The sequence below is a fragment of the Ambystoma mexicanum genome, chromosome 2q, assembly GCF_040938575.1.
Source record: "Ambystoma mexicanum isolate Mex_15411 chromosome 2q, UKY_AmexF1_1, whole genome shotgun sequence".
NCBI classification, from domain to species: Eukaryota; Metazoa; Chordata; class Amphibia; order Caudata; family Ambystomatidae; genus Ambystoma; species Ambystoma mexicanum.
The window spans coordinates 310,127,947-310,141,950 of NC_090924.1; the positions used below are offsets into that span (position 1 = coordinate 310,127,947).

The 14,004-nt window shown below is 41.1% G+C and overlaps 1 protein-coding gene across 1 annotated transcript in view; it reads left to right on the forward strand.

Moving 5' to 3' along the window:
- LOC138568695 (uncharacterized) overlaps positions 1 to 14,004 on the forward strand; it is a 1,243,988-nt gene that overhangs the window by 528,634 nt on the left and 701,350 nt on the right. The window contains exons 76-79 of the mRNA XM_069646472.1: positions 9,150 to 9,356; positions 10,548 to 10,715; positions 11,354 to 11,488; positions 12,299 to 12,354. Of these exons, the coding sequence (XP_069502573.1) occupies positions 9,150 to 9,356; positions 10,548 to 10,715; positions 11,354 to 11,488; positions 12,299 to 12,354 (566 nt within the window). The remainder of the gene's footprint in view (positions 1 to 9,149; positions 9,357 to 10,547; positions 10,716 to 11,353; positions 11,489 to 12,298; positions 12,355 to 14,004) is intronic.

Consider the following 14,004-nt stretch of genomic DNA (forward strand, 5'->3'; position numbering starts at 1 on the left):
ATTAACGTTTGAAAAGTATCTATACATGCCGCTGCTCAGAATGAATGCACCCTTTTCATGCAAACTGTGCACAGGTGTACTGAATAAACATAACGTTTCAATACGAACTGTCCACAGAGCGTATGAATTTTACAATACATACATTACACAATTAACCTTTCATAAAAATTCAAATTAAAGTCAAGTCTCAGCTGACTTTAATGTGAATTTTAAGGTGCTGGAATAAATGTACACTTTTCATATGAACTGTACACTACGACACATGCACCTACGACACATGCTCCTATGACACATGCTCCTACAACACATGCTTCTATGACACACGCTCCTACCACACACACCCTTAACACACACACTTACTGGCCAGTCTTGCAACAAACACTCAAATGACACCTACTCTGATAACATGTGCACCTACGACACATGCTTTTACGACACGTGCTGCTATAACAAGCACTCCAACAACACACACTACAGTTAAGATGTGTATTGGCCACTTTTATTCCCTAGAAATATGCAAATACTCCCAACAAGTGAAAATAGAGAGTAAAAATACTCCCAACAACAAATGGGAAACATACACATATGACCTTCTAACATACAAATATGACCTTGCGCCCCTGCTTTCACTCACACAGCTCCATTGATATGTTTGGACCAGTAGTGCACGTAGTACCACAGGAAGAAACTGCTATTATTACTGTCTGATCGGAAGAAGTAAACATGTATCTTTTAATGTGCAAGAATAACTAGGTGCAAAGAAATTATTATTACAAAAACATTTCCGTTTCCCAGTTAAAACATACTTTTACTCGCTTATAAAATACTCCCATTGGGAATTGGACTTACATTTTTACTCCCGAAAAAATAATTTTACTCCCAACTTTAAAAAATAGGGAGAAAAATTCTCCCACTTCAAAATCTTATCTGGAGCCCACACCTATCATACATGTTCCTATGACACGCACATCTACTACACATGCAACATGTGTTCTCACATGCACCTACGACACATGCATCTACAACACATGTACCTATGACACACACACCTATGACACACGCACCTATGACACAAGCTCCTACCACACAAGCTCCTACCAGAACACACACTAATGACACACACTCCTATAACACATGCTCCTATGACACATGCTCTTATGACATGTGCTGCTATAACAAGCGCTCCTACAAGAAACACTCCTTTCATACATGTTCCTATGACACGCGCACATACTACACATGCACCTACCGCACATAACCAGTGACTGTGCCGCATGTGCTCTCACATGCATCTATGACACACGCGCCTATGGCACACGCACCTACGACACATGCACCTACAACACATGCACATACGACACATGCTCCTACCACACACAGCCCTACAAAACACAGGGCCTCATCACGAGTCTGGCGGTAACCCTTAAATGCGGCGGTAGCGCTATTACCGCTGCATTTAAGGGTCCGCCAGATCATGGCCTTGCCGGATTTCCCCCCAGCTTTAAGCTGGGGGGAAATCCGCGGCGAAATTGCCGATTTTCGGGGCTATTACCACCGGCGGGAAATCCGCCAGCGGTAATAGCGCAAATGTTCGCCATTGGGCCCAATGGGGAATGAGGAATTCCCGAATGGGCCCAATGGGGAATGGGCAATAACCCTTCCGCCAAACCCATGATCCGGCGCTAATAGCGCTGGGGGGTTTGGCGGTAAGGCTATTAGCGCCGGCGCTAATAGCGCTAGCGTTACCGCCCAACTCGTGATGAGGCCCACAGTCTTAGGATACACTCTACTCCTACCACAGAGGCACCTACAACCTGCGCTGCAATCATGTACGCAGAGCATAATAGGTATACAGTTGGTACATCACAAAATCAACATCTCCTAAAAACTCACAACAAAGGCAGTCACAGCTGTCACTGATGTCAGTCTTAAATTCACTGAATAATTGTACCCTTTCAATATGAACTGTCCAAAGAGTGTATGTATGTATGTATGTGTGTATGTCCGCTTCTATAGTGCCGGCAGCCCGGGGGCATCAGGGCGCTTTGACAAACAAAAACAGTTATACAAACAGAAATGCATCACAGGCAGCAGATTCTACCAATTCTAGATCTAAATCAGTAGATTATCCAAAAAGAAACGGAGGAGATATCAATCACCTAAACAAGTAGGTTTTCATGACTTTCCTGAACTTTATGTGATTTTCCTCCTGTCTAAGATCTTGAGGAAGACTATTCCACATCTGTGGCGCCAATACAACAAAAGATCTTCCCAAACCTCTCTTCAGCTTATATTTAGGCACTATAAGCAGTCCTATGCCTTCCGATCTGAGAGCCCTCAGTGGAATGTACCGTTCCAGACGATTTTTTAGATAGCTGGGAGCTTTTCCAAAAAGGCACTTATGGACCAGTATCATGGTCTTAAACTTAACTCTCTCCTCGACTCTAAGCCAATGTAACGATTGTCTGGCTGAAGTAATGTGGTCCCTTCTTCTTAGTTTTTTAACTATCCTAACAGCATCATTTTCTATGACTTGGCATTTCCCTAGGTCTTTTGCCGTTGCTCCAACAAGGAGTACGTTGCCATAATCCAGTCTTGATAGCACAATGGCACTCCCTATTGTGGCTATATTGCCTTCATCCAGGAAAGGGCTAATGGCCTTCATGAGCCGCAGATAGTAAGCTGAATTCTTTTGCAGGTAGTTGACCTGTGCTTCCGCATTCACTGAGGAGTTTACCATCATTCCCAGGGTTTTAACCTGGGTAGATACCTGAATTTTGGCTTCGTTAATCCTAAAAGTCCCATACTCAATCCCCAGTTTGTCAAGTGAACTACTATGTCCAAATAGCATGAGTTCTGTTTTAGTGTTGTTAAGACACATCCAGTTCCTCTGCATCCATTCATTCATTTTACTATAGACTGATGCGATCATCTCACTATGCTCAATGTATGATCCTTTTAATTCAATGACCAGCTGCGTGTCGTCTGCATAATTCGTGAAAAATACTCCAACTTTCACCAAAATATCGCATAGACTACGCATGTAGATGTTAAATAACATCGGTCAGAGACTCGCACCTATGAGTTTTACAATACGTACATTATACAATTAACATGTCCTAAAAACTCACATTAAAGGCAAGTCTCAGCTAACTTTAATGTGAGTTTTAAGGTGAAGGAATACATGTACACCTTCACTACAAACTGTCCAAAGAGCGTAATAATTGACTTCAATGTTCGTTTTAAGGTGATGAAATAAATGTACCCTTTTCATACGAACTGTACACAGAGCGTGCACCTACGACACATGCTCCTACGACACATGCTTCTACGACACACACTCCTACAACACACACCCTTGCGACACACACTTGCCACACACTCTTACAAAAAACACTCTAATGACACACACTCCTATACCACATGGCCCTACGACACATGCTCTTAAGGCGCGTGCTGCTATGAAAAGCACTCCTACAACACACCCTTCTCTTATACATGTTCCTATGACACTCGTACCTACTACACATGCGCTTACTGCACATAACATGCATACATACAACATGTGCTGTCATATGCACCTTACGACACATGCACTTACAACACACGCAACTATGACACATGCTCCTATCACACATGCTACCACACACACTCCTTCCACACATGCTCCAACCAGGCCCACCCTCAGGATACACACACTTACGACACACTCTTACAACACACAATCTAATGACACATACCCCTATGACACGTGGTCCAACGACACGCACTGCTATTACTCATGCTCCTGCAACACACACTCCTCTATTATATGCCAGTTTCAATGTCATGGAATACATGTACACTTTTCATATGAAGTGTACACAGAGCATACACCTACGACACATGCACCTACGGTATGTGTACCTACGACACATGCTCCTACAGCACACACTCCCCACTCTTATGACACAAACTGTAATTACAGACATATCTGTAACTTGTTCTCCTGGGACACATGCTCCTACGACACACGCTGCTATAAAAAGCACTTCTATAACACACACTCCTATGATATATGGTCCAGTAACATGCGCACCCACCACATATGCACCTAATACAGATAACATGTGGACGTACAACACATGCTCTCACATGCACATAGGACACATGCACCCTCCACGCAACACATACTCCTACCACACACACACTCTTATGACACATTGCCACCATCATTCCCACTCAAGCCTACTCCTCCTTTGAATGCCTCGTCTGCAGGTTGTCTGTCTCTCCTACCCTCTCCCTCACTCTCGCCACGATCTACAGACCCCCTGGACCTACCCCCCTTTTCCTCTCAGAATGGGCAGACCTCTCCTCCTCTCTCCTAGCCTCCTCCCCTAAACGTTCCTTTCATAGGGGATTTTAACATCCATCTTCATTCTCCAGATGCAGCCACTGTACTCTGTGACTCTCTATCCCTCACAATTCTTCCCTCTGGTCCCACTCACTCTGCCGGACACTCTCTGGATGCTCACATCTCTTCTGATATCCCTCTCTCTAACCCTCTAACTACTCCTCTTTCCTGGTCCGAATACTCTCTCCTCTCCTCCTATATTGAGCTCCCTGGACCAGAGATGCTGCCTATTGCCGCACTGCCAGTCTCCTTCTCTGTCATTCAACCGATGAAGCACGTGTCAGTCACTGCATTTGCCGCCACCTTCATCTCTCCTCCCCCCCGCCTCTGCCTCTCCCTCCGACTCTGTTCTGGCTAACCTTCACCTCTCTATCTCAAACATCTTGGACATCCTTGCCTCTGTCATGAAGATCCGCATGAAGCCTACCTCCAAATGCAACTCTTGGTATGACTCCAACTTGGCAGCTTTGAAACGCAAGTGCAAAGCTGCTGAGCAGAAGTGGCTGGTCTCTAGTTCATCATCTGACAAACTGGCCTGGCGCCTGCTCCAAAGGCAATATCGTCTCGACATCTACTCCAAGAAGAGGGATCATGTCCAAGCCTGTATCTTTGGGGCCACAAATAACACAGCTGAACTTTTTAAAATATGCAAGGAACTTACCAATCTGACTGCAGTCACCTCCTCACCTCCTCCCTCCCAGGCTTTCTGCACTGGCCTCCCACTTCTTCTCCAAAACCCAGGACATCCAGTCCTCACTGTCATCTACTACCCTCCCCATCCTCCCTCTTCTCTTGCCTACCTTGGCCCCATCCCCCTCCTACCTCCCCATACTCTCCTCCTTTTGCCCCATTACATCGGGCGAGGTCTCTAGTGTAGTCTGCTCAATGAAAGCCTCCTCTAAACAGGTTCTCCCCTGTTCATCCACAATAAACAAGGACAGGCTAGCCTCTCTTGCCCCTGCATTGGCTGACCTCTGCAGTCATTCCTTTGCCACTGTCTCCTTCCCACAAGCCTTCAAGCACTCTCTTGTGCACCCTCTCCTAAAAAAGTTGTCTGCTGACCCTTCTTGGCCGGCTACCTATCGCCCTATCTCTATCACCCCATTTTCCCTGGTCATCCCTCAACTGACTCTCCACACTGAACTGGCTGGCTGTCTCCATGATCACCAGTCTGGTTTCAAAGCACCCAGAGGCAAGGAAACTGCTCTCCGTTACACCCGTGAAGACCTGCTCTCGAACCTTGACTCAAACTCCCCCTCTGTTCTGATCCTTGTCGATCTTTCTTCTGCCTTCGACACAGTCAACCACTCCACCCTCATAAATCATCTCCATGATACCCTTGGCATCACTGACCGGGCACTGGCATGGTTGACCCCCTTCCTTTTAGATTGACCTTCCCAAGTGCAAATGGGTCCTTTCCTCTCCTCCACCTCTCTCTCTGCCTGTGGCGTCCCTCAGGGCTCTATCTTATCGTCATGGCTATTCAACATCTACGTAGCCCCTCTGCAAATTTTCTACTCGTCTGGGTTGTTTTGGTGAAGAAAAAAAAGCCGAAGGTTGCAGCATTTTATCTTCACCAAAACAACCCAGACAAGTAGAAAATGTGCTTGAAACTCGGTGGGCCCTTTTTGGTCTATGATTCTCCAAAACAAGATGAGAACCATCCAGATCTTTAAACTGGATTCTGGAAAGATAACGAAAAAGACCAGTATAGAGAAGACATGGGAGAGTTCAATTAAAAGACCCTGATATTACCCGATACTATGTCTCAAGACAAACAAGCATAGTATTCAACAGAAATACATATAAATGTATCTCCTCCTTTTTAATACCCTGTGGATAGAGAAATAAAATAAAAAAGGTTTTTCATCTATGAAGCAGTTTTAAAGAAATCCCAAGTACCTCACAAGAGGGCGAACCCAGAACAAAAAACAAAAAGCCCTGATAAATACCCCCTACAGAATAGACCAGCCTGAGTCTTCTAATGTGTGAAAACAATAATCATAACATTATAAAAATAAAACATACACAAAACCAATACAAAAATATTAAAATATAATATACAGTAAAAGCATAGTAACATTTCCTTTTACAAGAAACATTAACATTAACATATACACAACATTTATAGTCATTACACTGTACATAAACAATGCAAACATTTAATATGTGTGCTAAATTTAATTGAGTAAATAATACAAACTGCAAATACTAACAAAAGCAGTACAAATGTAATGCACATTAAAACATAAATGCATGAAAACAGCTTAACAACCATTCAGACAACACATTACATTACTGTGACCATAAAGCATTGTTTTATTTTTATTAAAGTGGTCTGGTTAAACAAACCTGTAACACTATACACCTAAAAATACCAACAGTACAATTCATTCATATAAATAAACAATACAGATAGGTCATATAATAATAAAATAAAAGCACTAATTTACCAAACAGTACATGATCAAAATAAATTAATCTGCTAACCAGTTGATTCAATTAACTTAGTCACTTTCTACCAAATATAAAATGCTATAAAGATCAGTTTCATATTATTCCGTGTGTATAGCTGCCCAGCGTTGCTCAGTAAACATATTTTTAATATCATGAAAAAGATATCATATCCTTTCTTAAACAATTCTATCAATTTGCAACAACCAGTTTAAAACGATAGTGAGGGGTCTCCACTTAAGTTTTACAAACACAGCATAGTTGCTCATTATACGGAATCTGTTGCCATGCACTTATAAGCGAGAATGTTGGTAACTGTTCAAACCATAGTTGCATTATGAAACTAAACACCTTAGAACAGCTTATCCTTACAATATACCTAAAAGGGACATTAATCGGAAAGCTTTGTCTAGTACATGCAATAACACAAGTTTTTACAGCCAAGATCGACATGCTATTATTTTGATCCCATGAATAAGCATTCTCTTTGATTCCCTTCAGTGCACAGCCAAGATTAATCGGGAACTCAACTATGTGTCCAATCTCATCAAAAAGTTCTTAATTTCAACAATCCAAGATTTTCATATACCTGCTGGAATATCTAAATTGAATAAACTGCTGAAATTCGAATACAGAGAAGCTTCATTTTCTTTCTCTAAAAACATTTTCAGAAAAAAAGAGCCACTTGCTATCTTCTTTTGTGTTTGTAAAGAGGTGATCCCAATTTGCAGCAAATAGCTTCTACAGGGATGGAATTGGATTGATTGAGGGTCATGCGCCATAGTTTACCCTCAAGTTTGTGAAGCAAGGAGGATTCCTTATTAAGAAATCACTTCCAGGCCATAAAGGGAACAAGGCACAATACTAGTTTTGTACATTTTAATCAGACCCTCAGCAGAGTATCCACCTTTGTGGGATACAAAGCTTTTAATGGCATTACATTTCCTTTGAACCTTGCATAACACTTCTTTGGCCAGCTTTGGGGTGCTAAGTGAGTCAAATATGGTAACACCCAAATATGTATATCTACTAACCACCTCAATCGATTCGTTATTGATTTTCCGAACAAAGCCATGAGCACATTTCTCATCAGCTTTGATAATCATTTTTTGTGGTTGATGCAAAGGTAATTATCCGCAGAAAATGTATGTAATGTAATTAAAGGACACTGGAGTCCGATAGGTGTCTGATCCAAAATAACTGTATCATCAGCACAGGACAACCACGTGATGTGTGGTTAGCCTAAAGGAGGTGGAAAATGATTACATTTTGTAATGAAGGAGTGAACACAGAGGCCTTAACTGGGGTAACACATATGTGATTTATTAAGTAGGAGGGATACAGAGCCCGGCCAGCCTTTCTCCTTTGCCCCGTACCTTCAACCTTCTCTGCTCGCCCCCTCTGTTCTCTCCTAGAATGTTACGCTGTCAGCTGGGGAATGACTGCACAAAGTGCCCGTGCGGTAGTGCCGCAGAAAGCACTACACTATACATTTCTGTAGTTCTTCCTCAAAATCGGCTACATGTAAGTTATACAAACTGGGGTCAACGTGCAACTCTGGTTTAATACAAAATTGGTCTCAACAGGGCTACTCAGGAGGCCTTCCTGATTAAGCCTAGGATGAACAGATGTTCCTGAACATAATGATTTTATATAGTACAGTATTAGTGGGTGGAAACCCCATCGCTTCAGTTTGCTCCAAAGTATACATCGGATCACATTACATTATTGTGACTCTAAAACATTTTAGAGCAAAAACAAAATAGGGCAACACAAAAACACAGTGAGTTAAGGTTACATGATATTTGATTTAAATAACAGCAGTCAAAACTGAGTTCCCAGATAAGAAAAGGTGCTGCTTCTCAGCATTACTCTACTATCTATTCAAAGTAGAGAGTTAGATTAGTGAGGAGGTAACGACCATCACCTTATAATACTTTCAACTCGGCCTCTGCAAGATGACCTACATGGCATTGCTGGTGCATAGAGAAGGTAAATGCGGCTGTTGAAAACCACTAAGTTCAGAGCTTGAAATGGATTCTATAGAGGAAATGCCCAATAATACAAAAAGTTAATGTTTGCTCAAATTGGGAGGAATTAAAGATTTCTGGCCAGATGTTCATCATTGTAAACATCCCACAGCCTGATTAAAGGTCACATTCCTCAACTGAATTTAACATCCAATGTATTAACAAATATAAAACAGTGCAACATATTACATGAAGGTAAATAAATGTTTACAAAGTCAGAAAGTGTCTTTTATAATACGCGTTCATCGTGACACACTCTTTTTATGTTCTAGGTCCTGATTAATCTCATCGATTCCGTGGACTCAGTTTCAGACCAAATTCTTAATATGATTGGTTCTTTAGTTGTTACAATTTCTCCATCAAACATCCTGCAGAAACTAAATGGAACTGTTCTCCTAGCCCACCTTTCGGATCTGGGGAGTTATACAGGATGGAGCACAACTCAAGCATCTGCAATAGTATCAAATCTTGGACTTCAGGTAAAGTAAAAGAATACATTAATACTGAGATCAGTGAACTGAGTAGGACCAGGTATCAATTTGGGATTGAAAAGTAAAAGAACATTACCATAGCAAAAGACAGAAGGAGAGGTGGTGGAAGAGAAAGAAAATAAAGTAAGACGGCAAGTAAAGTGATGTATTAAGTGAGCTTGGGTGGCAGAGAAAAGATTAAAGAGGCAATAACACTGAAAGCATTCAAAAAAGGAAGGGCAAGGCAGGTAAGGGAAATGAAAAAAGGTAAGAGAAAAAAAGGGAGAAAAGGAAAGGATGAAATTCTAAAATTATTACATATACAGACACAAAGAAGGGGAGGGAAATTGTCAACATTAATTGGAAAACCAAGACAGAAAGAAGGCAGAAGTCTGAGAAACAGCAAGATAAGGGGGGGCAGTGTGAGCAATGTAGAGATGAAGGAAAGAACAGATGAAGAAAAATTGGCAAATTAAAAAAGAAACGATGAAAAGGAGCAATGATGAGGGTAATGTAAGGAGTAATGACAGAGGGAGTAAATGAGAGCACGATGGAGTGTGTTGGAAGTGAAAATGAGAGAAAGGGAGGAAGATCACATGGAGAGAGGCAGGGAAGCAGGTAAAGATGTGGGCAACAAGTAGTCAGAAGTATTGATCTGCATTTCCACATACTAATCAATTGCTCTTACTAGGCAAACAGTGGGCCTCATTCCGAGTACGGCGCTAACCAATGGCGCTATTAACGCCTTGGTTGACGCCGTACCCGGACCGGCAGCGCCTTGGTGGATGGCGGAATCACCGCCCCATTCCAAGGTTGGCGGGGCGGTAATTCCCCATTCACCAAGGCTCTTCCCCATTCCCAAATGAGCCCCCATAGGGCTCAATGGGAATGGGGAAGATGCAAATAACGGTGACCGTTCATTACGGTCACCGTTATTGGCTTGGAGGCCCCTTTGCGCCCTGACTTTAACACCTGCTCAAAGCAGGCGTTAAGGGCGAGGGCGCAGAGGGAACTCGGAGTATGGCGGTAAGGGATTACCGCCACTGGTCTCGTTACCGGTGGCCGCTATCCCTTACCGCCATACTCGGAATGAGGCCCAGTATCTTTATAATGCCATGTGTTTAGAGTAAATGGACAGTGATGAAACACAATTTTTTTCTATTTGAGTCGTAAGTGTCATCTACTTCTGCCTTTGTTTAGATCAATGAATCCACCATAATGCTCCTCGGCACTTTAGTCACTGGCATCCCAGCTGCTTCATTTGACAAACTGACTGACAATGAAATCCAGAGGCTTTCTCTCGTCGTCAAATTCATAAGATACATGGAGATGGCACCAACTGCCCTGCAACAACGATTTGTACAACGGGTGGGTATCCACCACATGACTTGGAATTCAATGTACCAATGTCAGCTTGAATGATTATGTAAGGCTAGGAGCAATACCATTTTAGCAAGATGAAATATATAGATTTAAACAAAAAAGAACAAAAACAAACATCAACATCTGGTCTTGAAGAAATTGATGCTACTCTAGTACTCTTCTTCTGCTCATACTTACCAAAGGAGCAGTTTGGTGCAATTTAAACCAAAATCTTGAAAGGATGAGTTTATGCCAACTATGGAGAGGTTTCTATGTAAAAATAATATGAGTTAAAAATCATCATTAAGAAAGGTGATTTGTCATATTTTCATCTCCATTATATCTTCTTTAAAAAGAACACATCCTCATTGTGTGGCAAGTTTCAAATAGAAGCTTCACAAGTTGTATCTTAAGAGGTAGTTGCCAGTTTACAAGCACAACCTTTAGTAAGTACCTCAGTGATTTTGTTTCTTTGTCGTCCTGGTTACTCATTGGTTTGCTGCAATCTTAAGGTTCACCAGAACATTTCAAATGGGGAATGAGTTGGTATTCTGCAAGGTTGGGGACAAGGTCAATGTTGGTACTTTGATACTTCTGCCAATCACTGATATTACAACCTGTATCTCTCTTTCTTAAATTCACAGCTTTTAAATAGCATGAATGGCGATATCTTTCAACTCGTTCCTGACAATATGTCAGACTTCATTCCGCCTTCAAGATTAGTACTGTCAAAGCTTAACCTTAATGAAATCAATACAAAGAAATGGACTTCTTATCAGGTACGGTTCTGCCCATTTATTTTCTTGCCTATGCTCAGCCTTACTCAAGGAAATTACATCACAGATGAAACAGCATTTATATCCACAGTGCTTTGGAAAATGAGACAACAAGTTGTGTGCTGAAGCATGCAGTAAATGTGCTAGCAGCAGTGAGCGAAACTGAGCATTACCTTGGGTTACCTTGAGGCCCAGGGACGAGAAACCATACATCACTGTGATGATCTTGGCAAAGAACACCATAAAGCAACATGGTGTAACCAAAGGGTATCAGAGCTGTGTCTGGCATGACAAATATATCATTTAGAATTGGCTTCTTGACCTGATCCCCTAAATATGACACATCCAATTTATCCTCCAATGTGGATTTCACTAAATGTCCAAGACAGCATAGCCACCAAAGGACCTGGTGTGCATTCTGACAAAGGGCACATGGCTCATGGTTTATAGCTTTGTGTTAGGTGGGACCCTGTTAATCATAAATTACTAGATCACTCTTAATCATTGGTCATTGTCCCCAGTATGTGTCTCAGTTGTCAACTATTAATTTCTGTTTTATTTTAATGTTAATGCAAGATCACCCATTCCTCCTCCATTGAACTGTGGACGCTGATCTTTTCTATGACACACACCTTGTATGTACAATGTAAAAACAAGTTCAACTATGCACAGACAGCCTTAGCTCCAAGACTATGATCCAGAACATCTGCCCTTTATAATGCTCAACTAAGAAAAGTGAGAAGATAATGTTCATGTCTTATTTTTAAATACATGTGATCAGCTAAACATGTATTGCTTCTCTTATTTCGACAGGCCAGTGTATTCTTCCAGATCGTGCTGAAATCCATAACTATCAAGCAGTTCTCTGAGTAAGCAATTACAATTTCCACCATGTGATTCTAATGTGTTCTTTCTTATTGCCGTAAACTTCCTTGAAGTATCATGACATCCTAATTTGCAGAGAATTAAAATAGTGTGCAGCCATTCTGTTGACAGTATATTAAATGAAATAGCTGATTAGCTTGTCATCTTTAAAAGAGTTGCAAACATAGCTGTTAATAAGTAGCATTTTCAGTAGATTGACCATATTGAGCCATTTGATATGAAGGCCACATCCAGTTTAGTTAATGGGGACCAGAAACTTGACTGTGCCTTGAAAAAAAGCCATGTGAAAACATCTGAATCTGCTAAGCTACAAATCCTTTAATGCACCTAGGGTGGTGCTAACATGACCGCAGTCTCAAGGTGAGACAGAAAGCAGTATTAATATCCCAACCATGCAGCCGTATTAGCTTCATGACTGAACTCTACTTAAAATGTAGTAACGGGCACAATCTCAATCTAGACACAAACAAAAGATGGATAATGATGTAGAAGGCATTGTCTGGTTGGCGCCAATGTTTCGCGTATATATATATCACTATAAAGCAAAACTGGCCTTTAAAAGTATCCTAATATATGATGAAATTGACAGAATGGCATAAAAAAGACTCATAAACTGTTAAAAGTTTAAATCTGCTGACTGCTGTCATAAAACATTTCAAAACTAGACTTCAACAAAAAAGAGACATCCTTGAATGTTAATGTTGGTGTATTTTGGAGATGCAGGAACGGATCAAGATGAGTGAATTCATTTTCAATAAAGGACCACTTTAAAGTTATAATTGTCTGTGGTAGGAATTTGCTCAGAATGGAGAAACATAGGTCTATTGTCTGGGGTTCAGCTCCCAATTTTCCAAGATGTACATTTCACATTGAGCAGTAATGAGATGCTGGTCCACTCAGGTGAATCTCATGGTTCAATCTTTTAAACAACAAACAATTAATAATTAAAAAGAGGAAAGTTTCTTTAACATGATCAATTGAGGACATTTTGAGGAAATACTGATGTGGTTGTTCTCCTTTTTTTGTGAAATAATAATTGTTAATGAAAGCAAGATATTATAGCAAAGATTATAGTGATGCATACACTATGCAAAACTGCATGTGCAACTCTGCGTTAGTTGACAATTTAGGTTTAGAACATCACAAGTGAAACGCACAAATCACACCATTAACATACTGTTTTATTAACCTCAGCATTTATATTCTGGCAGGTAAGTTGTTACAGCTTTTGACTTAGTAAAATACCATCCAAGCAAATGTGAAATAGAATAAAAACAAATCTTAAAACATATGGTACTCTTATTAATGCTCATCAGTGTTATGCTATGTTAAAGACTCTTGACAAGCATGTGCACGCTGTCAGGAAGACCAAAGCAAATGTCTTTGCGTGTCCAAAACCTATACGTGCCCTCGCTTCTAATCGTACACTATGTGTAGGGATGTCAGCATCAAATGAGAAGTGTTCAAATAAAGTTCAAAGCTTCTTCCAGCTCTTAGATTGAAAAGGGCTTCCCCTGCCCAAGGTTCAAACAGTTCACTTTACAAAAGAGGGGTTCCCTTCCCCAAGCTTTCAATTCGGTTAATGTTTGACAATAACACAATTCCTTAGGATATTCAATGTTCCAAAATAACAC